Source organism: Sorex araneus, chromosome 1 (assembly GCF_027595985.1).
Source record: "Sorex araneus isolate mSorAra2 chromosome 1, mSorAra2.pri, whole genome shotgun sequence".
Classification (NCBI taxonomy): Eukaryota; Metazoa; Chordata; class Mammalia; order Eulipotyphla; family Soricidae; genus Sorex; species Sorex araneus.
In genome coordinates this window covers 142772203-142798764 of record NC_073302.1, presented here as the reverse complement: position 1 = coordinate 142798764, position 26562 = coordinate 142772203, and the positions used below count along the sequence as shown (strand labels likewise).

At 42.9% G+C, this 26562-nt stretch overlaps 1 protein-coding gene across 5 annotated transcripts in view; it reads right to left on the bottom strand.

The window, feature by feature from the left end:
- Positions 1-24032, bottom strand: part of KIF2A (kinesin family member 2A) — an 83117-nt gene extending 59085 nt beyond the window's left edge. For all 5 annotated transcript variants that reach the window (XM_004608466.2, XM_055123863.1, XM_004608467.2 and 2 more), the window contains exon 1: positions 23645-24032. In XM_004608466.2, coding sequence (XP_004608523.1) covers positions 23645-23708 — 64 coding nt within the window. In that variant the 5' untranslated portion in view covers positions 23709-24032. The remainder of the gene's footprint in view (positions 1-23644) is intronic.
- Positions 24033-26562: the final 2530 nt, after the last annotated feature.

The following is a 26562-nucleotide window of genomic DNA, read 5'->3' as shown; positions in this document are numbered from 1 at the left end:
TGCCGGCGCGATACTCTTGGTAGCTTGCCGGGCTCTCTGAGAGGGGCGGAGGAATCAAACACGGGTCGGCCGCATGAAAGGCGAATGCCTTACCGCTGTAATGGCTCCAGCCCAACAAATATATGTATCTTATTAAATAGATTTGATGCTAGAACACTAGGAAAAATATGAAAAATCCTTTCTTTTGAGAATTACAGTCATGTTTGGGGGTCACACCCAGTTGTGCTCAGGGCTAGTTTCTGGCTCTGCACTCAGGAATCACTACTGGCAGACTTGGAAACCATATGGGGCAGTAGGGATCAAACCCAGGTCAGCCACGTACAAGGCAAGTGCCCTACCCACTGTACTATCTTTCTTGCCCCAAAAGATCTTTATTTTTAAAAACTGCAGTTGTTTTTGATGTCTCTAGAATGATAAATTCCTTCTTTCCTTCTATTGCCTAACCAGAGTTGAGATACACATATGCATACATGACGTTTTCCAGAAAGCATGCGTCAATTTCCAGTTTATCTTATTTCTATAAATTCTTACTCTTCTTAAATGTGAAGATCTTAATACATTTATCAAAACAGCGGCATTAACTAAAATGATTAGCTTATAAAAATCAAATGCATTAGTCTAAAGTTTGATCAATTAATGACAAAAATAATTTAAAGAACCACTGACACAATACAGCACATAAGGCGCCTGCCTTGCATGTGGTTGACCCAGGTCTGATCGTCAGCACCTCATAAGATTCCCCTGAATACTGCCAGGAGTACAGAACAAAATGTAAGCCCTGAACACCCCAGGGTGTGGCCCAAATTTTTTTTTTAATTATTAGCTTAAAATAATCTTTTTGCAAACTCAAGTAACTAGCAGTCACAAGTCAGTTATATGTACACAAAATACCATAAAAAATTTTTAAACTTGTTTTTTTTATTTCCGCGCCACAAAGTTCATACCTGCTCAAAGGACCCACAAAATGTCAGATACCACGCCTTCTCCAGGAGGAGAGAGAGACCAAGAAAGAAGGGTATTTCCTCCGTTAGCAGGCGTGGGGCAAAAGCTTAGTTCACAGTCTGCTCCGGCCGAGATTCGACCCGGGTGGCCATGCCTTTGCACAGCCGCGTGGATGTGGAACGAGTAGGAACCAGAGCCAGCTTTATGACTTGGGGTTCCAGCGAGTGCTTGCAACCATGTATGCAGACTGTGAACTAAGCTTTTGCCCCACGCCGGCTAACGGAGGAAATATCCTTCTTTCTTGGTCTCTCTCCCCTCCTGGAGAAGGCGTGGTGTCCAACATTTTGTGGGTCCTTTGAGCAGGTATGAACTTTGTGGTGTGGGGGAAAAAAAAATGTGCTTTGAACTTGCAACAGCCGCAGGACACCTGGGCAGTCTCGGGCCGGGGCCGGAGCTCGGGCTCCGGCCGAGATTCGACCCGGGTGGCCATGCCTTTGCACAGCCGTGTTGATTGGAACGAGCAGGAACCAGAGAAAGCTTTAGGACTTGGGGTTCCCGCGAGTGCTTGCAACCATGTATGCAGACTCTGAACTAAGCTTTTGCTACATGCTGTTCCAGGAAGGGAAATTATTCATTTTCCAACTTAAATCTCCCTGGACTTAATTACTATAATACAGAAATTGTAAACCGTGCGGCCGCAACTGTGGCCGCGCAACTTTTTATCTCTTCATTCTCATCAGTGGAAAACTTATCAAATGTTTCCTTGTCAATAGAGCTGTATTCTTGAGGGATAAATTCCAACAAAAATAGTGAGTCTGTGTTGAAACTCCAACAACAATAGTGAGTTTTGTGTTGAAATCTGGAATGTAATCAAGGTAAAGAGAAAAGGAAGTGAAATTATCAGTCACACGGTGGGGGGGGGTTGGGGGGTGAGGGGTGGGATATATACTGTTTTTGTTTTGTTTTGTTTTGTTTTTGTTTTTATTGGTGGTGGAATATGGGCACTGGTGAAGGGATGGGTGTTTGAGCATTGTATAACTGAGACATAAGCCTGAGAACTTTCTAACTTTCCACATGGTGATTCATAAAATAAATTAAAAAAAATCTTAAACTTGTGTTCTAATTAAGTTATCTCTAGTATATCTATTATTTTATTTTGTTTGACGCTAAAGTAACACGGTTACAACAGCATCATGCTATGGTGTACATCTTTCCTGCCTCTCCATCACCAAAGTGAACAAGACCCTTCCCCACAGTCCTAGTGTCACTTTAAAGTCCATCTCTTCCTTCCCCTATTGTGTGCATATATATATATATGTATACATCTATATATACACTTATATGTATTAGATAAATTCTCTAGTAATAGCCCAATTTTCCACCAGATACCACTACATAATTTGAAATAACCACTGTTGTGGTTATTTGTCTGGCAATGCCAGAGATTAAATCCAGGGTCTCACACAATGAGTCACATCCATGGTTTTACTGAGTTCTTTAAAAAGTAGTAACAAAACCTTATTTTCTCATATTTTCTCAAGGCAGGTCTAAGATAAGCAAGCATAAATACCCATTCTTGAAGACTGCCAAAATGATGCCGTTTTGGGGGACCACATTCCATGATTTGGGGAGCATGAGAGGGAGGTGTCTGCCATATGGGTGCCAGGGATCAAACCTGGGTCATCAGCCATTAACATGGCAAGCAACTAATCTGCTGTACTATCTCTCTGGTCCCTAAGTCTCTGTATTTCAAAGCATCATTTTGAGGGACAACGTGATAGCATAGCAGGCAGAGCACTTGTCTTGTACACAGCAGAAGGGTTAAATCTCTAGCATCCCTGAGCACCACCAGGAGTGATCCCTGAGTTCAGAGCCAGGAGTTAAGTCCTGAACACAGCAGAGTGTGACCCAGAAACAAAACACAAAGACAATATAACAAAGTTACAAAAAATATTTAGAAAATGAAAAATGTGAGCTACACAATAACGTCCCTACATAGTTCTTGTTTTGCCAATTACATCTCTCCAACAGTAAATATGTCTGTTTATCATAACCATATATATTCTGTCCTCATATATATTTGTATGAACACAGAAAAATGTGATTTGAGATTTCATGACAGCAGATCCAGAAGTTATAGCACCAAATTGTGACAGCCAGGTTTTGTATTTCTGCTTGTTCTTTGTCTTTTTGGGGTCACGCGCAGCAGTGCCCAGGGCTTACTCCTGGCTCTTGCGCAGGGGTTCATGGAGGGATTGAACCAGGGTCAGTTGCATGCAAGGCAAGCCCCCTGCTCACTGTATTATCACTCCACCCGCCAGGTTTAGGTTTAGTTATTTCATCTAAGCAATAATGAAAAGAATCCTTAATAAGGACGATGTAAGCACCACACCTCCTTCAACAGCCTTGGCAGAACAGGGAGCCATTAGAGAAGAACACAAATAGTGCCTCAGCTGACACTGCTAACAGTGCCGTTGCTGTTTAGTCAGTCCCCGGGGAACATGACTTAGCCAAACATAGAGACCTTTTTGTTTTGGCATATCACATTTAAGATGTTATTGTTTGTAACTAAATTTTAAAGTTCTTGCATTTATCTTCTTAGATTTTGAAAACAAAGGTGGATTTTGGTCACTAGAATAACAAAGGAAATACTACAGACAATAGTTTTCACAAAGAAAATACCATTTTTAAACGGGGCAAACAACTGCATATAAATACAATTTTTTAACTTATCTCATCTGGTCCTTCTCTTTAAAAGGGATGTTAAAATTTAATAGTGCTCATTTGCCTGGGGTTACAGAAACTTAGATCTCCTAAGAGCAGTTTCTGTGATGAATGAACTGAGGGACAATTTGGGTAAAATTATCATTCAGAAGGATGTATTGTGTAGCTTTTCTGCAAAGTTCCATTCTGAATCTGCACAAAGATAATAAAAGGACCAGGATACCTTAAAGTGCCAAGTAAGTAATTTTTTAATTATTATTAGTCTATATATTTGGAATGGGAGAACAAAAGAAATAATAACTTAAAAAACTATACAAGCTTACTGGGGCTAGGGTGGTAGCACTTACCTTACATTTGTGAGGCCCTGGGTATAATCCCTAGCATACCACCACAACAACAAAGCCACTAGCAAAAAAGAACATAAAAATAAATTTCTAAAATTCTGAGTTATATATCAATATGAGTCAGCCAAAACATCCAACAGGATAAATTTCATAAAGCTAACTCGTTCCAGTATTTTATCTAAACAACTACCAAGACAATTTAGTTAAAAGGTCATTCTTCACATCTACATTCCCAGCATAACAATATCCTAAATATTTGTTAAAGAATTAATGATAGCTATCTAGAAAGTAAAAAATTTAACATGTAATGTTGTTGAAATTACAAGTTGATAGTCCAAGATTTTTGCCTTGACAGATGTTCTGCTGGACACGAACAATATTATCTAATCATTTCCTGGCTTAAATTCTTATTTACTCAGAAAGGAATTCCAGACCAGGGCCAGAGCGATAGTACAGGGGGTAGAGTGCTTGCCTTGCACACGGCCAACCTGCATTCAATCCCTGGCACCCCAGGTAGTCCCTGAATCCCAACAGGAGTAATCCCTGAGTGGAAAGTCAAGAGCAAACCCTGAACACAGCCAGGTATGACCACAAAATAAAACAAAAGGAAATCTACACCAAAACAGCATCAGGTAGGTATCTTCTTTGCTTATGCTTTAAAAAAATCTTAACCAGAGGCAGAAAACTTTCAGAATGCTTTGCAGTAATTTTCAAGAGCAATAACCTAGACAATGTAAACCTGTATATATATTTATTAACAAAACTTAAAACTTAAGGACTAGCCTCAGAGAACTTAAGTAGAGTAAGTATAAGTTGCCATCAAGTCAATGAGGAGGCCAAAAAGATATCAGAATCTTTCAAAAGACCTCTCACTGATAAAAGAGCCTAAGCATAAAGCAATCTGAACAGTCAGCTGAGATGATTCTTGCCAAGTCATACTGAGAAAAGAACTTGTCAGTGTCTACAGAAACAGCAGGCCAGGTGACCACAAAGAAGAAAAGTACTACTATTAAAAAGCTAGTGCGGGGCCGTGTGATAGCACAGCGGGTTGGGCGTTTGCCTTGCACGCAGCCGACCTGGGTTTGATCCCCAGCATCCCATATGGTCTCCCCAGCACCGCCAGGAGTAATTCCTGAGTGCATGAGCCAGGAGTAACCCCTGTGCATCGCCGGTGTGACCCAAAAAGAAAAAAAAAAAAAAAAGCTAGTGCGTCTTCCAGGACAGTGGGCTAGATGCAGGTTTGGGGGCCACCGCTAGTAGTGGCTCAGGGGCTACTCCCTGATGTGCTTGGGGAACTGTGTGGTGCCTGAAATTGAATCTTGATTTATTGTACGAAAAGCAGATGGCTAGTCCATCAAGCTATCTATCTGGACCTCCTTGAGCCCTTGAGAAAGTGTCATAAACACATCACAGGTCAATTTCAGAAACCCTTTACTCCTAAAGTTAATCGTCACTAGCAAATGAAGCATCTGAAGATTCCTATTCAAGCCAAATAATTAAAATAGCTACACTTAAAACATTCCTAGTAAAACAGCACAGGACTGCCAAGATAGTTGAGCAGGAGAGAGAGACCACATGTCCTTCCAAGCATGCTAGTTTCAGTGCAGCTGGCTGTGTTCCTTATAAATTTTTTAATGGTTAGAGTAATAAATAATAAACATTAATAATAAATGAAATATTAACTGAAAGTGTTGAGTCTGTGGTTGTACTAGAACAATGCTAAACCAAGCATCGCTGAAAGTGAATTATTTTACTTTTAAGGTACAGTTATATCCAAAATCTCAAGTAGATACCTAAACCCCACCACCACAGACACACATATGTAATATATTTGATATACAGTTTACCCAATATGTACATATCTATGATAAAGCCTTACTAAAAAAAAATTAACAGTAAAAGATAGAAAAACTGTTGGGGCTGGAGCACTCTAGGAATGATGCCTGACCGCAGTGCCAGGAGTAAGCCCAAAGCAGTGCCAGGTGTGGCAAAAAAAAAAGGGGAGGGGGGTATTTTCAAGAAAGAAAAGGAAGAGAAAAAAATATCTGCAAAGCTCTCAACCATGACAGAGTGTGACAAAAAAAAAGAAAAGAAAAAAAGTGCAAAAAAGAAAAGTACTGAAACAGCAAACAAAATAAATAAATATTGAGTAAAGATTATGCTGTGAAAGAATCTAGTCTCTAAAGGTCACATATCATAGTTCCATATATGTGTCCCAAACAGGCAAATTCATAAAACAGAAAGTTATTCTTCCATACCATAGCTAGATGAATGAATGCAGAGTAACTAACAATGAGTATGGGTTTCTTCGTGATTAAAAAAAAAAAATGTTCTGAAATAAAAGAAGGAACAGTTGTTTATGTGTGAATCTACTTAAGACGATAAATTTTAAGCAAATTCAGAGAGATAGTACAGTGGGCAGGGCGCTTGCCTTGCACACGAAATGATCAGGATTAAATCCTGGCACCCTACATATGGTCCTCTGAGGACTGCCATAACTGTGTGTGGTCCAAAGCAAAAAACAAAAAAAGTCACATAAAAAGTACAAGTGATTCCCCCCAATAAAAAAATGTTCTTTTACCAAGTTCGAATTTAAATAACTGACCATTTTCTCCACAAAGTTATTTTGTTGAGATATAGTTAACATAACCCGGGACTGAGATCTCCAAGCCTGCTTGGATGGGGACTGGGCCTCTTCCACCCAGATCCCCCATTTTCCAGTAGCTAGGCAGCCACACCCACAAACTGCTCCCAGAGCCATCTAATCCCATCAATGGCCAACATTCAGAGACTAAACCCAAGCTCCCTGGAAGCTTCGAGGCTGCATGACATCTTATAGCCTAGTACTCCCTCTTGGAGAACCTGGCAAGCTACTGAGAGCTTCCTGCCCTCACAGGAGAGCCTCCCAAGCTCCCAGCGGTGTATTCATATGCCAAATACAGTTAACAATGATGGGTCTCATTCTCCTGACCCTGAAAGAGGGTCTAATGCGGCACCATCTAATGGGGGCACCGTTGGGAAGGACAAGTAAAGAGAGGCTGATAAAATCTCAGGGCTAGGACGTTACTGGGCCTGCTCGAGCAGATCGACGATCAATGGGATGATAGTGATAGTGATAGTGATAGTTAACATAACATACAATTCAATCATTTTATTTAGCAGGGGTCAGGGGAGTTGGCCACACCCATCGGTGCTCAGGGGTTACCCCTGGCTCTGTTCTCAGGAATTATTCCTGGTGGTGCACAGGGGAGCATTTGGGATGCCTGGGACAGAACCAAGGTCAGTTGCAGGCAAGACAAGTATCCTACCCACAGTACTATCATTACAGCCCACAAGTCTACCATTTTAAACAGAGGAAATCTTTCAACCTTTTTATACCTGTGTACCAGCACCAGTTCACAGAACTTCAATTAAAAATCACTGACTTATATGCATGAAATCCTACCACTAACAGAATGTAGTATTGGAAACATAGTGCAGTAGGTAGGGCGTTTGCCTTTTGTGCGGTTGACCCAGATTCTATCCCCAGCATCCCATATGGCCCCCCCAAAGGCCATCAGGAGCGATCCCTGAGCACAAAGCCAGGAGTAAGTCCTGGGCACTGCTAGTGTGGCAAAAAAAAAAAAAAAAAGAACAAACAACACCCTCCCCACCATGTGTGCAGAGAGAGAGAGAAAGAGAAAGAGAGAGAGAGAGAGAGAGAGAGAGAGAATCATAAATTATTGTGCTTAAATTTAAAAAAAAATCAAAACAAAACATTCCACTTTCATGCAAGATGTTCATCAAAAGGAAGAAAGAGCATTCTGTAACACATGCTGGTTATAAAGACTGTATATTTCAGGGGCACAATTCTGCACTTTTCCAAAAGAATTGTTATCAAACGTCTACCCCTCACAGAAGTAATATTTGAACTGAACGCAAAAATCTAAGAAGAGTGGGCAAGAAGAAAAAATATGTGAAAGGAAGTTTGTGCAAAAAAAATCTCAGGCAATTAAAAATCACTAAATGAAGGCCAGTGAAGTTAGAGGGCAAGTGTATAACAGGGGACTGGAAAGGAAAGAGCCTAATCACATACAGCCTAGAAAGGCCGTGTTACAGATCACATCCTTTATAGCCCTTCAAAATCTGGATACAGATAAATTTTCCTCATTCTTCATTTTCAGATAGTTCTCACCCCCCCTAAATTCTTCAAGCACTGACATGTTGACTTGATTTCTCTTCATTCAACAAATTATTGGGTGGCATGTTTAAGCCTGTGTATCTTCCACGTTCTTTGTCTAAATTGAAGCGCTTTACTCACAGCTATTTTGGTGACACCCCTACCTCCCACCCCCCACCCCCCCCAAGCTTTATATTCAATACCAACCTAGCACCCTGCCTAAAGTACTAAATACACAGGTTGACTGAACATAAAAACAAACCACATACTCTCAGTTCCTAGTTAGGATAGTCTCCTAGAGCAGTTCAAGAACAGAGAAGTAACTGGCTTTTCTTTGATTCTGGCCTCAATATTGAAACAATCTCCTTAAATGAGTTAACCTAATTCAAACTGATAGAGCTAGACAGTGACATTTTCATTAGCACATTTCAGAGTTTAAAACCCGAACCTGTTAGTTCATAAAACCATTCAACTTTATGACATTAAAACTGTGTCGCTGGTTTTTTGTTTTGTTTTTTTTGTTTGTTTGTTTTGTGGCAACAGTCAGTGGTGGCCAGTGGCTGACCCTGCTCTTTGCTCAGGAATAACGCCTCCTGTGCTTGGGATCAAACCCGGGTCTCCCACAAGCAAAGCATATAGTCAAGTCAGTGGGTCCACGCCTCTAACCTAGCCTGGCCCTGCCCTTGCCCCTCCTCCCTTTAACGCACCCCCTCCCCTCCTTCTCATGCTCTCTCTCCTCTTTCTTACCTTGTTTGAAAGTACAGGATAAAACTCAAGCCTTCTTTGAAAGTAGACCATGTGCTACATGGCATACTATGAGTCCTGTGGGGCAAGCTTCAAGTTTAAACTTCTAGACAAGTATTAGTATCTCCACCCCCCCTTTTACGGTCACTAAGACCAGTTCTAGCTTCTATTGCAAAAATTTAATTAAAAATAAGATGTTAAATATGTGATGCCTTGTTTTTCTGTATTGGCTATCACAACACCAAAATTTTTATGTTGTTCATTACATATCTGGGACTTTAAAAGTCACAAAAGCTTTTTTCTACCCAGGACAATTTAGATATTTATAACACCAAAGACCATAAAACAAATGCAGGCAATTGAGCAGTGTGCAGCTGAAGCATATGTGTCTGTCCCATCATGCACCAAGGCCTGGTCACAGGATTCTGCTGGCCTTATACTGCCCATGGGTCTAAAATTCCCCAACCCTGAATAATAAGCACTATAAATTATGCACGTCATCTATGAGTGAGCTGATTTCAGAAAAAGATTCTTAAAGGTGCATCCTGAAATCCATAATCCAAGTTGCAAGTTTTAAAGTGCATACTGTTGAGGTTGGAGAAATAGTACAGCAGGCAGGGTGCTTGGGGGATATGGGGTGCAGTCCTCAGCAGGACTGACCCCTGTTCAGAGCCAGGAGTTAAATCCTGAGCACTGCTGAGTGTGCCTCAAAACCAAATAAAACAAAGCATGTTTTACTGTATGGACAAGGGTTTGGAAAAACATATACAAGTTATAGATAGGAAGGTAAATGTACACTCCCAAAAGAAATCACAATGGAAACACCTAACAAAATTACAATGCTCAGGGCTTACTCCTGGCTCTATGTTCAAGGGTTACTTCTAGCAAGGATCGGGGAACCATATGGGTGCTAACACAGGTTGGCTGTATGCAAGGCAAGCACTTTACCTGCTGTACTATAACTCTGGCCCCTGTATTGTTACTATTTTTCATAAAAATAAAATTATAATTAAAGGGCATACCAACTGCAGGAAAAAAGATGTGTTTGCAGATATTTAATTATACTACAGTATGCACATATATGCATTTGCCTAACCTATACAGACATACAATAGATCACCTATAGGGGAAAAGTGTATATTTACAGTAATAGATTTCACACATTTGCTTGAAAATATAAAACAAATACTTCTACACAAATATGCAAAATCCTGGTAACACTGGTTTATCTCTTGGGAGAAAAATCAAGTGGTTAAGGGGCAAGAGTATGACAAAGACTTTTTTTGCAACTTAATTATTAACCATGGGATTGTATTGCTATTCAACACAGGTAATTAGATTTAAAAAGAATGTTAAGAGTGTACATTAAAAGCAACAACATTAAACTTTCCATTCCATACTCCTGTGATGTGAAGAACACAAATCAACTTCAGAATGAAATTGTGAACAGACAGAATAATTATAAAGAAGAAAAAAAAAAACCAGCAGAGCTAGACATTCACTTAATCATTTCGGCAAATAAGCATTAAGGATGTAGCAATCCTGTCCTGGAAATGGTGATACAGAGGAAGGGACTGTGACCTGAGACAGTTAAACAGAACAAAATCCCATGAGTGACCAGACAGTAAACAGAGACTTTGAGAACATAAGGTAGAACTGCAGAGTCCACCTGTCTTGGTATCAAGGGAAAATGTGTGTGTGTGTGGGGGGGAGGCTGGAGAGAGAGGACAGCAAGTCCAAGCCCGGTATTTGTCTCCTGCACAGCCAAGCAGGGTTTGATCCCCAGCACCCCATATGGTCCCTCAGCTCTGCCAAGAGTGATTCCTGAGGGGCTGGAGAGAGAGAACAGTAGGTTGCAAACTTGCGCTGCACAAAGCCAACCCAGGTTTGATTCCTGGCGTCCCATATGGTCCCAGAAGCACCATCAGAAGTAACTCCTGAGTGCCAGGAGTGACCTCTGAGCATTCCCAGGTGTAGACCAAAAATAAAAATAAACCAAAAAAAAAAAAAAAACCACAGGAGTGATTAGAGTAATTCCTGAGCACAGAACCAGGAGTAAGCCTTGAGTACGACTGGGTGTGGCCCCTCAAAAAACACAATAAAGGAAGAATGGAATGTTTGGTTTAGTTTGGATGTGTTCAGGTTCACTCCTGGCTCTGGGGTCAGGGACTTCTGATGAGGCTCAGAGGACCATATGTGGAGGATCAAACCCAGGTCAGCAGCATGCAAGACAGGCAGGCACTGTACCTACACCACTGTATTACCTCTCTCCTCTGTACTATCTCCCAGCCCCAAGAATGGAACATTTAACAGAGGAAAAAAGGAACAACAGGAGTTACCAGGAGTTACTTAGGATAAGTAGAAGTGGAGTACTCTAAGAAAAGAACTAAGTATTACCTACAGTAGCTCAAGTGGCAAGAAATAAAACGGAGGACCTGGGGATGTGGCTAGTGGCAAAATGCTACCTTGCAGGAATGGAGCCACAAAGCCATCCCCCACAGAACACTACACTGCTGAGTACTATCTCCCATTCCACCGCCAGCCAAACTGGTGTGAGCACCCAACCATGGGGTGATGCCAGTTAACCACACAACATCAATAAAGGTAAAGAAAGTAGAACACAAAATGAGCCTGAGAGATCAGACTGCTCAGGTTCTAGACCTGGGAACCATATAGAAGCTAAAAGTGGCCCCAAAGTTTAAGCAGGTGGGGATATATACATCTGAAAGTTTACTCAAAGTGTAATCTACCAAAAGTGGAGGAATTGGGTGCAACAGTGTAAGATGAATCATGATGCTACCTTGATCAAAATTATGATGAAAAGATGAAAAAAAAAAAGAGTTCCAAGTTTAAGAGATAAGTAGTTAATTATGAGAGATTAAGAAAGAACAAAGAACAAAGGGCTGGAAAAATAAAGCAGAGGGCAAGGGTGCTTGCCATGCATGCAGCCAAATGGACTTTGACTCCCCAGCACCAATATAGTCTCCTGAGCCCCTCTAGGAGTGTAGATCCAGGAAAAAGCCCTAAGCACAGCAGAGTGACCCCCCCAAATAAACCTTATGTAAATTAAAATTTTTTTCTTCAAAAACAAAAGATAAATACCACGAAATTCGAAGTCAGCAACGTTACTTTCTGTTTGTTTTTGGTTTTTTTATTTTTGGCTGGGTTTTTGCAGGGGATGGAAGGGAGCGGAGGGAGAGCCCAAAAGAAGTGCCTAGAAGCTGCTCCCAACTTGGTGCTCAGGGGTCAACCCTGGTGGTGTCAAGGGGAACATGTGGGGCCTGGACAGAAACTGGAACTCAGTTTCAGAGATAGCCCATCGACTATCTCTCTGGCCCTGACATCCATATTTTTGATTTGGGCAACAGGGTGAATCAAAGAAATGAGAAATACTTGAAGAAAGGGACAGGGTAACAGGCTCATTTTTGCACACCAAATTTAAATAACTGTTGACAGATTTTACTAGAGAGATCATCAGTAATCCAGTGATTGTACCAATAGTACATGTCTGCAGTCAGCCTGAGTTGCAGAGAAGCATTCAGTTTGCCCAGAGAAAGAATAATGTGAAAAGGAGGATAGTACAGTGGGTAGGGCATTTGCCTCGCCCAAGGCCAATACGGGTTCGATCCCAGGCATCCCATATAGTCCCCCAAGCACTGCCAGAAGTAATTCCTGAGTGCAGAGCTGGGAGTAGCCCCTGAGTATTGGCGGGTATGACCCCAAAACAAACAAAAATATTGTGAAAATGTGAAAAGTAGTATCTGTATTGCAAACCATAATGTCCAAAGCTGTGTGTGTGGAGAGAGAGAGAGAGAGAGAGAGAGAGAGAGAGAGAGAGAGACTGCCTGCCTGCCTGCCTGCCTACCTGCCAGCCTGCCATAGAGATATGCTGGGGTGGTGGGTGGGGGCAGGAGGGAAACTTAGGACATTGGTGGGAAATGTACACTGGTGGAGGGATGGGTGTTGGAACACTGTATGACTGAACAATCATGAATAGCTTTTTAACTGTGCATCTCATAGTGATTCAATTAAAAATAATAATAATAATAGTGCAGGGTTAGAGTAAGATCCCACGAAACACCGATGTTTAAAAATGGACAGAGAGCAATGTTAAAAAGTGGACAGGGAGGCGCCAGAATACTAGTACAGAGGGTAGAGCATTTGCCTTGCATATGGCCAATCTAAATTCAATCTCCAGCATCCCAAATCCCCTGAACCTTGTGAGGAAGCACAGAGCACAGAGCCAGTAGTAAGGGTGAGTGTGATTCAAATACACATGTATCATGACGCTGAATTCAAAATGTCTATGGCTAAAGAAGTGAGGCTAAGGTTACCAAGTATGAAGAATCCCCACATGTAATCCTCATATGTACTATAACATAATTTGAAAACTCAGCAAACCTTAAACTGTCATAGTGACTCCAAGCACAACTAAAATAAGCAAAAAGTTACTTTAACTACAACCCTGCGTGGTTGATTCTTTTTCTTAAATACTATAAATTCTGATTATCAAATTGATAAATTATTTCTAGGGTGTCTTTGACTTTAAGTCCTACAGTCTGCACACCTCCTTTCTGCTGTGTTAGCACAGCAATGTCAAGTTCAAAGCAAAATGGAAGAGACAGTAGCATTCCTGTACTCCCTGCCCCTATATAATCATCTCCCATACTATCAAAATCCTCACTAGGCATGCTTGTTAGAACAGAGGGACCTAGACTGATGGACTCATCACTAACATTCAGTCCATAATTTTCATTAGGGCTCACACTTGATCCAACATTCGTGGACTCTGAAGTCTATTATATGTGTCTATGGACTCTGACAAATGTGTAACAAGTACCATACAAAATAATTTCACTGCCCTGAAAATTCTCTTTGCTCTATTACTCCCACCCCTTTTAGTTCTTACGTTGCAAATAAATTAAAAGATTCTAAACACTAAAATGACATTCAGAATCTTGTGGATAAAAAAGGAAGGCAAGAAGGAAGAATAGAACAAGCATAAGAGCAGAGAAAAAGTATGAGAGCAGGGGCTAGACCATTTGCCTTGCACGTGGGCGACCCGGGTTTGATCCTCGGCATCCCATATGGTCCCCTGAGCACTGCCAGGAGTAATTCCTGAGTGCAAAGCCAGGAGTAACCCCTGTGCATCGCCAGGTGTGACCCAAAAAGAAAAATAAAAAAAGTATAAGCACAGCTCTAATTCAAAAATCAAAACATGAGGGGGAACAATGGTAAAAAAAAGAATAAAAACACTTCATCCATTAAAGGAATGACACCAGATATACCCCTTCCCAATCTCTGAAAGAATTCTGAGGTCTTGGTTAATTAGCTATGTAACTGAGTCTTCTTAGGATACCAAAGCAGCTAGTTATGTAGCTTAGATAAATCTGATGTCCATATTAGCATCTATTGGCATTGGCTCATAACTTAGACTCGACTTTTAAGACATTAGTGGCAAAAAGGAACTTGAAATACTCTTTGATACCAAACCGTACACAGGTCCTATTCTATATTTTAAAAAATATACACGATTATTGGGCCTGAACGCTAGTTCAGTGGATAAGGTATTTTTGCCTTGCATGTGCCAACCTGGGTTTGATTCATGACATCATCCCATATGGTTCCCCAAGTTCACCAGGAGCAATTCCTGAGCATTGAGCCAGGAGTAATCCCTGAATATCATTGGGTGTTACCCCCAAAACCTAAAAAAATAAAATAAAATTTAAAATAATATATGAAATGAAGAGATTTTATAAACTGCAAGTTTTTTCACAAGTTCATACCTTTCTGCCCTTTAATTAGCACAAATATACCATCAATTCGTTTTGAAGTACATTCTCCATCTAGATCCTTAATCATTGTTCACCCTCCCAGACTGATGCAATCTTATCTGTGCTAGCTCTCATTTTCAGTACCACTCTCCTTCTAATCTATTACTAATCATGAGCAACTCCTATTACTGCTTTTCAGGAGGATCAAGGCCTACAGTAGTCTCCAAGTATCCTAGAAATTAATTCCAAGTAATGTCTTACTTTACCTTTGAAACAAAGTCTTTAATATAACTACCTGCAATTACCTCCACCTTCCCTACTTCACTCTCCTGTCTGCCTGATTCAAATGACCATTTATTCAACAGCCCTCCAGTTTTCTGCCCATGATCCTCTCTCCAATGTTGTGTACAGACTCTAAAATGTCTCTTTCCCTGCATGGAAATCTACTGGCCATCTCGCTCCATCTAAATTTTAATAAATGTGGGAACCAACAAAGTCTTGTCTGATTATATAAGTTACTTTTTTCTAAAACAGATCACAGCCCTAGGCAACCTCATGAAATGACCAGTGTATGAGGCAATTTACAACAGAATAATGACTGACTCCTAGACTTTACACATGATCAACTTAAACAGAAACTCAGGCCAAGTAAATACCTCAACAGTAGAGCATAAGCTTAGCATATATGAGGCCCCAGGTTTGGTCTGCAGTTATCCAGCTGTCCCCACCAAAAAAGTCAAATACGTTAAGTCAGAACTCCTAGGCAAAGTACCCAGATATTAACAGTAGGAGGTAGGGCAGTATTAATAGTAATAGGCAGACTGTTGCTTTTGTTGTTTGGTTAAGTTTTTCCCAAAGCCCCATCGATCATTCTAAGGAGTAGTGAGGGTTTCAAAGTACTATACACTGACCCTCCTGCTCCTAATCTCACTGGGGCTGAGACAAAGTACAGGGATTCATGCACTATTCTGAAGCCCATTCAGGTTCAATCTCTAGCATAACATGATGCCCTAAGCACCACTGAATATGGCCCCAAAACAAAAGATAGAAAAAACTTCCCATAACTACATTTATCCAGTATATTCTCTAAATATATTCATACTCTGGGGGCTGGAGCGATAGCACAACGGGTAGGGGGTTTGCCTTGCACGTGGCTGACCCGGGTACAATTCCCAGCAACCCATATAATCCCCCAAGCACTGCCAGGAGTAATTCCTGAGTGCATGAGCCAGGAGTAACCCCTGTAGAACGCTGGGTATGACTCAAAATGGAAAAAAAAATTAAGTATATGTATATATATATACCCATACTCAACACCCCTAAAATAGACTACCACAAAACCTTGACCAATGCATATAATGAAAATACCTAACATGGTCTTTCTTCAGGCTTAAATCCTTGCAATATACTTAATATACAATGCACAGGATTCTTGTGTAAAAGGGATATAACACAATCTATCATACTGTTACCATGAAAATCAAAAAAGAAATTGGATATTACACATTTAGCATAGCATTTCGCTTATGAAAGGCACAAATTTTAAATCCCTTGAGGTATCAAGAATAACAGCTGAATTCACTTTTCAAGAAAGAAATCATTTTTTGTTGTTTTTTTTGGTCACACTCGGCAATGCTCAGAGGTTACTCCTGGCTCTGCACTAAGTAATTACTCCTGGCGGTGCTGGGGGGACCATATGGGATGCCGGGGATCGAACCCAGGTCAGCGGCACGCAAGACAGATACCCTACCAGCTGTCCTAATCACTCTGGCCCCAAGAAAGAAATAGATTTCAAGTGGCAGCAACATAAATGATACCAGTTATCTGGTGAGGCTAAGGAGGGAGCTTACTAGTCCACAAGTTAAAAAGGTTCAAATTTTTTAAAACTGCAGTGAAAACAGCAAATACTACCTAAAATCTCCTCCTGGTCCTAGCCTTCCTCTAGAACAGTCTATATAGGTGAAATCTTGTTAAAATGGCAAACCAATTAAAATATGGAAAAAAGTACTTAAAAGTAAAATATGGCTTAGGGTAGGTGTCTTATTCTTATAGTCTCCTGGACACACTGCATAGAGATGTTACTCCCAAATTACACAGAAGAACCAGCAAGCAGCTTGTTTTCCATTCCGTAGTCTCTGGTATATATCCCAACCCAGTATATTCAGAGTAAACTGCTGCCAGGGACTGGCCTACCAAAATTGTATATATGAACACAACTTCTTTCTTGAGATCTTAGGACAAAAGCTGAAAGTTAGGAAGCTGAAATTCAAGTAGATATTAGAGAATGGAAAACACAGCAGTCAGGACATATAATGCCAATTTCAGTAGAGTGCAGAGATTACCAGCACTGATGTTGGTGTGCTTTAAGACTTCTGAGGCTGAACATGAACATGCTTAGGAAAGCACACCAAGAGAAATAACTGATAATGGATCAGCTATGACCTGAGGTGGTGAGAGAGAAGGCATTAAGACAAGTATTTTTCCATCTGAAAGACACCTAACCTTAAGAATCAACTAAAGAGGCCAAACCTAAAATGGGAAGTGAGGATGTAGACAAAGAATGAAATCCAACTATCAGCACTAAAGCAAATTTGTTTTTTGAGGACAATGACTATGAACCTTATTCCTTTTTTTGGACATCTCCAACATCCATCAGAATGCTCAACCTGTATTAGGCTATTGTTACAGTATATGTAATAAAATCTGCAACAGGAAAACAAATTGAGAACACACTATTTTGTAACATGCCATAATCATTCAAGGTCTATATATCTCTATATATCTAACTATCCTCATGCTCATATTCAATTTGCAAGGGTAGTACTGACAATGATAGTGAAAAGGAAAGCAGTATCAAAAATAAACCCAAAGCTAGATTCAGAGGTTTGACTTTTTAAAGGGATACCTTCTTTCCCATTTGGGAAAGAGTAACAAAAGTTAACTTTGGGTTAAGGAACAATGAAACATGATCCCACTGGATATTGTTCTCACTAGACAAAATCCCAATGACTACAAACTTTAATTTATTTAGTTCCCCACTTTAAGTACTTTGCACAGGGGCAGGGGCAGAGAGATAGTGCAAGGGTTAAGGTGCAGGCCTTGCATGCAGCTGACTCCAGGCTGATTCCTATCACCCTTTATATTCCCCCAAGTGGGGCCGGAGCGATAGCACAGCGGGTAGGGCGTTTGCCTTGCACGCAGCCGACCCGGATTCGATCCCCGGCATCCCATATGGTCCTCCAAGCACTGCCAGGAGTAATTCCTGAGTGTGAAGCCAGGAGTAACCCCTGAGCATTGCTGGGTGTGACCCAAAAAGCCAAAAAAATAAAATAAAATAAAATATCCCCCCAAGTGTCACCAGGAATGATCCCTGAGTACAGAGCCAGGAGAAAATCCTGAGCACTACTCGATGTGGCACCAAGTCCTCTCCCCCACCAGATAAAAGACACTAGCAGCTAGTAAATCCTTAATTGTTTAGTATAGTGGGATTCTATGTCTATTTCACTTAGGTTCTATGATACCATTAGTATTACTTAAACCAAGAGCAGGTGTGTGATAAAAGGACAACCAACCTGTATTTGCTCTACAACCAATTCAAGAAGAAAATTAGTCTTATCTAGGACCTAAAATATTACGTCTGCACAGAACAGAAGCTCAAAAAAGAAAAAAAGATAAAAAGAAACCCACCATAAATTATTTTAGATTATATGATCATTGTTTTAAAAGCAAAGTGGACACCTGAATCGAATAAGCTTTGCAAAAAGATAAACATAATACTAATGTCAAGCATACCTGTGACTACAAACAGAAGATACAGATATTATCTCTCAAGAACATGATTATAGATTTTCCATTCACTCCTTCTTCTATTTGAACAATTAGTGGTTTGACTGGCTCTGCTATTTCTCTATTTTGTTTTTTAATTTGAACACACTACTTTTCCCTAGGTTCCCACACTTTTTCCCTAAGAATCAAGTGGCTGAGCAATGACTAATTATATTTCTGGCTTTCCATGGTACTTTCAGAAACCTCAAGTGACTACTGAAAAGAACCTAAAAGTTTTAGGTTCCTAAATTTTAGCTCCTGTGCATAATAAACTCTCAGAATTAAACTTGCTCTCACCAAATTGATAAGTTTAAGCAATTTTATCAATGGCAAGTTTTCTGAGCTTCTCTGCTAGGAGTAAGAAATTTTTTTTTTTTTTAAATCCTTGAGGCAGAGAAATAGTACAGTGGGTAAGGCACTTACTTGCCTTGCATGTTGCTGACCCCGGATTTGATGCCTGACATTCCATTCTTAGTGCAGAGCCAGGAATAACCCCTAAGCATCCAACGATGGAAAGGAAGAGAAAGGGAAATCCAAGTACACTGAGGCTGGAGCAAAAGTACAATGGGTAGGGTGCTTGCCTTACACAGAGCCAGCCTTGGTTCGATCGCTGGCAACCAAGCCACACTAGGAGTGATTCCTGAGTGCAGAACCAGGAGTAAGCCCCAAGTACTGCTGGGCATAGCCCAAAAACAGAAAAGGAAAAAAATTCAAGTACAGAAAGTTTATAACTCATACCATCATCCACAAACATTTACCAGCACTTGAAGAAATAAGAATCTGGTTCATGCCATGCTAGGTGACCCTGGCAAATAATTCAACCTCAAATTCTTTACCTACAGAACTGTCATCTGTCATCTTCCTATCTTACTAACCTCATAAGGTTTCTGTAAGAAACTCATTAGGTAAAATGTCTAGAAAACAGTGAAGGCCTAATAAATATACTGAACCATTTTATCATTCTAGCTACCATGTAAAAGTAAATTACTAATCCACATATCCATTCCGCCCACTTTATAATCAGAGTAATTTAACTATATGTACCCAAAGAAAACTTGCATTGCTGTGTGGTTAATTTTTATACCTAAATTTAGTTTATCCTCTAGCATGCAAAGATAAACTAGCAGAAGAATAAATGCAACAAAGTAATAAATTATACGAATTACATTTTTTTTCTGAACATTTCCTACCCTAAATACCTACACTAATGGTTTAGTGACATTTCAAAACCTTCAACTTGCTCTGGATTTTATATATTTCATTACAGCACTCTTTTCATGAATGTTTAATTAAGGAATGAACATTTTTATCCCATAATTTTAGTTTTTTATGGCCTTCTAGTTGTACATCATTTTATATAGTATCATTCCTATCTGGATCTTTAACACTACTTTCCTACAGTCTTTCCATGACTGAGAAACAATTTCTGTTAAGAAACAACAGAGTTGTAGAAAATTATATATGGCTCCCAAATAACAGGCTTCTTCCTTTATTGTCAATTATTATTATTATTATTATTATTATTATTATTATTATTATTATTATTGCTAGTAGTAGCAGTATTTTAGATTTTGGGTTATATCCAACTGTGCCCAGGGCTTACTCCTGGCTCTGTGATCAGGGAACCATTTGGGGCGCCAAGGGATCAAATCCAGGGACTGGCTGTGTGCAGGATAACCGGGATACCCACTGTACTATCTCTCTAGCAGTCACTGCTATCTGTGGATAGTAAGATTTCTACACTAGGCAGGACTGGTTCCTGGATGCTACTGACAAACTTTAATAAAGTCACAGTGACTTGGGACTCAGTTTCCATATTATAAAAATAAGAACTGAAAATTAACTCAAAGGATTTTTCTGGTTGAAATAATCTATAATTAAACTAAGAGATGTCAAAAAACATTTCCATTTGAGCAGCAGCTTCTAAATATTCAAAACATTCCTCATCCCTCCCCCAATCCTCAGAGGGTAGTACTTATATTATAGGACAAATAAGGAATGTTTTAACAATGACTAATTTTTCACCTTCCCAGTAAAGACCATCTGGCTATGTAAGAAACAGTAAGACTGGTCTTTAGTAAGTGAATTCTAAAAAGGATATGCATCAGAAAAATAATAGGAAGACACATGGAAGAAAATAAATTATACATGAGCTCCCATTTGCAGAAACCAGTTCAATTCCAGACTAGTCTATCCACTGTGGCTAGAAGTAACCTCAGAAGTCCAAACTTAAGCTGTCACTTCTAACCTTAGAACAGCAGTAGTCAGATTAGCATTAGATCATTTGATCTCAACCAACTCTGGGAATCTTAAACTAAAATTGGATTTAACTGGATGGTCTTGCTTATGGGAGGCGAAAATAGGGAGGTGGCGGCAGCGCATGCATAAGCACAGATGGAAAGGTTTCCTGTAAGATTTCATGTTTATTTAAAATAACTCTTGAAAACCAAAAATCCAATAATGAATAAGCCACTCAAAACCTAAATGCAAGAAACTTCACTAGGTTCATGGAGGGGATACACAGATAATTCAGGGAATCTAAGAATTTATTAGTACTTATTTCAATTCTACAGCACTGGGGCTTCTGTGGAAGTGTGGGTAGGCAGCCTGCCATCTCTTAATTGCATTCTCCATACCAACCTTCTTCAGCACAATGTGAAAACATTTAGAAAAATGTACTCAAATATAACATGTAAAGAAATAATGCTGTCTTGGGGCTGGGGGGGATAGTTCAAAGGGCATTGCTGGACCTAGTGTCACCAGGAGTGTCCAGGGGCTCCAAGACACTGCAGAAGCACCCTTCCTCATCCTCAGACTGTCTTATAAGTTATAAAGAGTTATTTGCTCAGTTTTAGAGACCCAGAGGTTGTCGGGCTACCTGTAAATAGTGAACTTTACTGGGATTAGTCTTGAGCAGCCCCTTGAAAGAATGTTTCACCAATATATGAGATCAGTAATAGAAAAATATACTTGAAACAAGGGCAGGAATCACCATTAGAAACATGCAGAAAAGCATCAAGTCATCAGCTGACAGCAAACACTTCCTAATTTATGTTATTTCCATGATCCCCAGCATTATTTTAGTATTCATCCAACCACAAAGTTTATTATTGGACACCAATCCATGTTTTACCTAACACATGCCTGCTAGGGGGGGGGGGGGGGAACAAGACAGCTTCTTTAAGTTAAAAAGGGAAAGCTAGAGGGGAATGCTCCTGAACATCACCTCCTCTCTACGCTATGAACTGCCCCCATCCAAATTAAATGAGTATTCCTTTCAAGTTCTCGATACCTGCCACAACTCCATCATTAACCTGAGGCTCATAAATATTAGGGCCACAGGTTAGGATGATACACAGTGTAATGATATCCACTATTTCTTACAGGCAAACTGATTTGAAATGGGATTTTAAAATACTAACACTGGTGTAAGAACACAAGTGTCAGGGTTTCTGGTACATACAAGAAAGTGAAAGTGGAAAGATGCTAGAACCTCCAGAGCACTAAAACTGTTTCAAATATGGTAAGTTTCAATGAAATAATTAGCCATAAATGCCTTGATCCTACCCTAATACTCTCCAATAGAGCTTACGTTCAGAGGTAAAGCTTGAGGAAATGTAAATGGAAAAACTTACACTTTTATTGCACCCAGCCTCAACGTCCAATACGTCTTAACTTTTGGAGATGGTCTACAGTAAACTGACATTCCCAAACAGCACTGTTTTTAAAAAGTAATTGGCTGACTTCTCCTTCCCAGTACTGTTACTGGTAACTTCAAAAGCTCTCTGTAGTAATAATCTACCTGTATAATAATGTACCTCATATTTTCACATACAGGTTAAGGATGCTCCCGTTGTAAACACAAATTCAAACATAACGAAGGGAAGAAACCATTCGCTATACAGGTTCTTCCAGTAAATCATAGACAAAATATGGAAGTCAACGCAGCTTTTCCTGATTTGGTGGAAACCCAAAGGGGGTTAGAATGGGAGAGTTAGTACTCAGAGGCTAATGAATCAACCGTTAATAAAAGGTCTGGGCTTAAGGGAGATGGCCTAAAGACCACTGCACACCTCTGGGTATTAATACACTGCCGGTTCTTTCGATTTTCGGCTTGAAAGGAAATCATTCGACTTCCGCCCCTCCGTGCACCATCTCCTTTACAATAGAAACGCCAAGTCTGGCTGGCCGGAGCGCCGCACACCTCCACGACGCGCCAGCGGGGCACGCAAACGCGCTGCCCGCCTGGAACCCGGGCAAAGAGACCACGAGCCCGAGGCTTCCCGCACAAGCGGCGCAGGTCACACGGCCGCACCTCGCCTTCCACTATTCTGCTCCCCGCCGCATCCCGAGGGTGCGGAACTAGCAACATCCGGCCTCCCCCCACCCCCCGCCCGCAGCCGCGTGCCCCGCTCTCCCGGGCTCAGCCCTCGCCTCCCCGTGCAGCCGCATCACCTCTAAGCCAGGCGCAAGCATCGAGCCCCCCAACCCCCCCCCCCCACATACACACACACATCACCACCACTCCTTCCCTCGGCTCCCCCACCCTCATTCAAAGCCGAGCCTGACATTCTCCGCATCCTGCTGAGCACCGGAGGGACCAGCCTGGGGCAGGTCCCCGCCGCGGCGCACCGCACCCCACCCTCCCCGCGGCCTCTGACCAGCCGCCGCTCCTGGAAACGCCGAAGACAACCCAACTCCACACGCTCTTCCCGCTCTCCCCATCCCCCCCCACCCCACCCCACCCCACCCCAAGCCCGGAGATGCGGCCCCGGAAGACGGGAAGGCTCAAGCGGGGAGACGCGAGGCCGCGGCCGGCGGGAGGATGCGGGGCGGTGCAGGAGCGGGAGGCGCCCGGGGCCGGCGACGGCGCGGCCCTTCCCCCTCCGCCCGCCGGGCCCCTCCCCGGCCCCGCCACTGCAGCGGGCACCCGCGGCGGACCCCCACGCCGGCCTCCCCTCGCACTCACACACACGCCACACAACACACACACACGCCACACAACACACACACAAAAGCGCCACGGCCGCCGCCTTCCCGCCCCCACGGCCGAGCCATCAATGAGGCGGCCGGCGCCCGCGTCTCCCCACCCCACGCCTCGGTGCACACCCCGAGCCCGGGGCCCGGCTCACCATCGCTCCGCTTGATCTCCACGTAAATGCCGATCTGGATCTTGCCGAAGTTGGCCGTTGCCATCACCTCATCTGGAGCAGCGGCGGCGGGCCGAGGGAGGGGGCCGGCTGGGCGGAAAAGGCGGGGAGGGGGCGGGGTGGGTGCGGGAGGGGGGGCGGTTGCCCGCGGCCGCGCCGGCCCGGGCGACAGCGTGAACGCGAGCGGGGGCCGCGAGGAGCAGCGCGGCGGCGGGGGCGCAGGAATCAGGCGAAGGGGTGCCCCCCCCCGCACACACACACACACACTCACACAAGGCCTGCAGAGCGGCGGGAGGATGCGCACGCCGGGCGGCCGGGGTGAAGCGACGGCCGGGGCTCTGAGGCGGCGCGGGGGAGAGTGGGAGGGCCCGCGCCGCCCGCCCCGGAGCCGACGCTGGGGAGGCGGGGCGCCGCGCGCCTGCGCACAGCAGCGCCGCCCGCCTCTCTTCCTCGTCCGCCGGCCGCGCCGCGCCGCCCCGAGGCGGCCCCGCCCCGCAACGCGCCGCGCCGAGCCGAGCCGAGCCGAGCCGAGCCGAGCCGGGCGGGCGGGCGGGCGGCGGCCCAGGCTGGCCCCGCTCCGAGAGCCGCTACGCCCAACGAGCCGCTGTCGCATTTGATTTCGGCGCGCGCGGCCTGGAAGAGGCGGGACCCCGCGCGGCGCGCCCCGCGCGGCTTTCCAGCCCCTCTGGCTTCCAGCCGTCGCTCCCGCTGTGGCGCGAACGCTGGAAGGGGCCCCTGTAGTTTTCCGAGGTGGTTCTTGTGGATGGGGGGACTTGGGAATCTAGGGGCGCGGTGCTTCATCTGAGCGTGCCATCTATGTTGGCTGGTAACTGTCCCTTACACGGGCCTGGCCGGGCTACCCATCCCATTATGGAAAACAGAAGGAAACGCCTTGGAGCTACTGTACCCCCACTCTTAAGTCGGGGTGAAGGGCCGCTTCTTTCTGGCCTTCAGCTCAAGGCCATTTAAGTAGGGACGCTGCGCTGAGGGCCACCTGGACTGTTTGGTGTATGACGCACCGCAGGCTGCCTTGGCTGCTGAGACCAAGACCATTTGTCCTCGCCCCTAAGGCCAATAAGTGGCTCAAGGACAGAGAGCCAGCCGACACAGAAGATCGAATAAGCCCTGTGCCCTCTTTGCAGAGTCACTTGACTAGTTTGAGCACCTGAGCTGGGCAAGACTCTAGGTTCTTGCAGAGCAGGAAGACCGTGTGGACAGGGACCATGGAAACTGTTTTTACAGTACCGCATAAAAACCTCCAAGCGTGAGACTTATGTTTCTACTCTAGGTATTTCACAGGTAGAGGTATTTCACACGGAAGGACACTCAGTAGCCTCCACTATCTCTTAATCACTGTTAAAGCCCTGTAAAAGTCACACACACGTGCAGACACACACACACACACACACCCCTTTGTGTTTTGTTTTTTTTTTTAATTAAATCACCATGTGGAAAGTTACAGTTTCCAGGCTTATCTCGGTTATACACTGCTCGGACACTTGTCCCTTCACCAGTGCCCATATTCCACCACCAAAAACCCCAGTATGCCTCCACCCTCCCGCCCCCCACCCCCACTTGCGGAGCTGATAAATTTCATTTCATTTTCTCTTTACCTTGATTACATTCCATTTTTCAACACAATATTCACTATTGTTGTTGGAGTTTCCCCTCAAAAAAAAAAAAAAAGCAGCCCTGCTGACAAAGAAGCATTTGATAGTTTTCCATTGCTGAGAATAAAGAGGTATGAAGTCATGCAGGCGCAATAGCAGCCGCGCGATTTAGGATTTCTGCATTTTAGTACTTTAGTAGTTAAGTCCAGTGAGATTTATGTTAGAAAGTGCACCAGTTTTCTTCCTGGGGCAGCATGGAGCTCTGGCTTAGTTCACAGCCCAGAGACATTGGAACACACACCCCTTTGAAATTGTTCTCAGAGCATTTTGTGAAAAACAGAGACCACCACACCCACTCGGAGTCAGAGCCCTAATGGGCAGTCTTGATTACTGAGGGCAGGCAACCAGGAGTAACTGCTACAGGACTACAGGGTCCCAAAGAACTCACACAGCCGGAGGACAGACAGGGATGAGTCTATAAAGGACAGTCATATCCTGGTTAGACAATGGATGAAGTCAATAAGGAGATGCAGTCCGTAGAGCAGGTTACAGAAGCAAACTAAGCTAGTTAATGGTTAAACTGGTATGCTATTGCAGAGGAACAATTGGAACTGGAGGTGGTGATTCCCTGACCTGAGAAGTTTATTAGGCTGCATTTGACTTGGAACTCTAGTGGGGAGTCCCAGACCTACTGTCTGGCTGGGAGGGGAATTAAAATGGAGTTTCTTATGTCAGGAATCCTTAGCTGAAAACTTAAGTCTTGGAAGCCCTATTTAAAGATGTGTTGAACGTGCATATGCGTTCATAGCCACAGGTCTGGAGTTTTCTACCTAATATAAATACTAAGTCAAGTAGACTAAAAGTTGTTAAGGAACTCTGGTTTCACTCTTAACTTGATTTTATAAAAGCATATTTCAAGAGAATAAACTTTCTTTTTTTTAATTTATTATTTTTTAATTAGTGAATCACCGTGAGGGTACAGTTATAGATTTACATATTTTCGTGCTTGTGTTTCAGTCATACAATGCTTGAGTACCCATCCCTCCACCAATGCCCATTCTCCACTATGGGTAATCCCCACCCCCCTCTCTATCCCCCCCACCCCACCCCACCTCTGTGGCAGGGCATTCCCTTTTGTTCTCTCTCCTTTTGGGTGTTGTGGCTTGCAATAGAGGTATTGAGTGGCCATCATGTTCAATTTATAGTCTACTTTCAGCATGAATCTCCCATCCTGAGCGGGACCTCCAACCACACTTTACATGGTGGTCCTTTCTCTATCTGAGCTGCCTT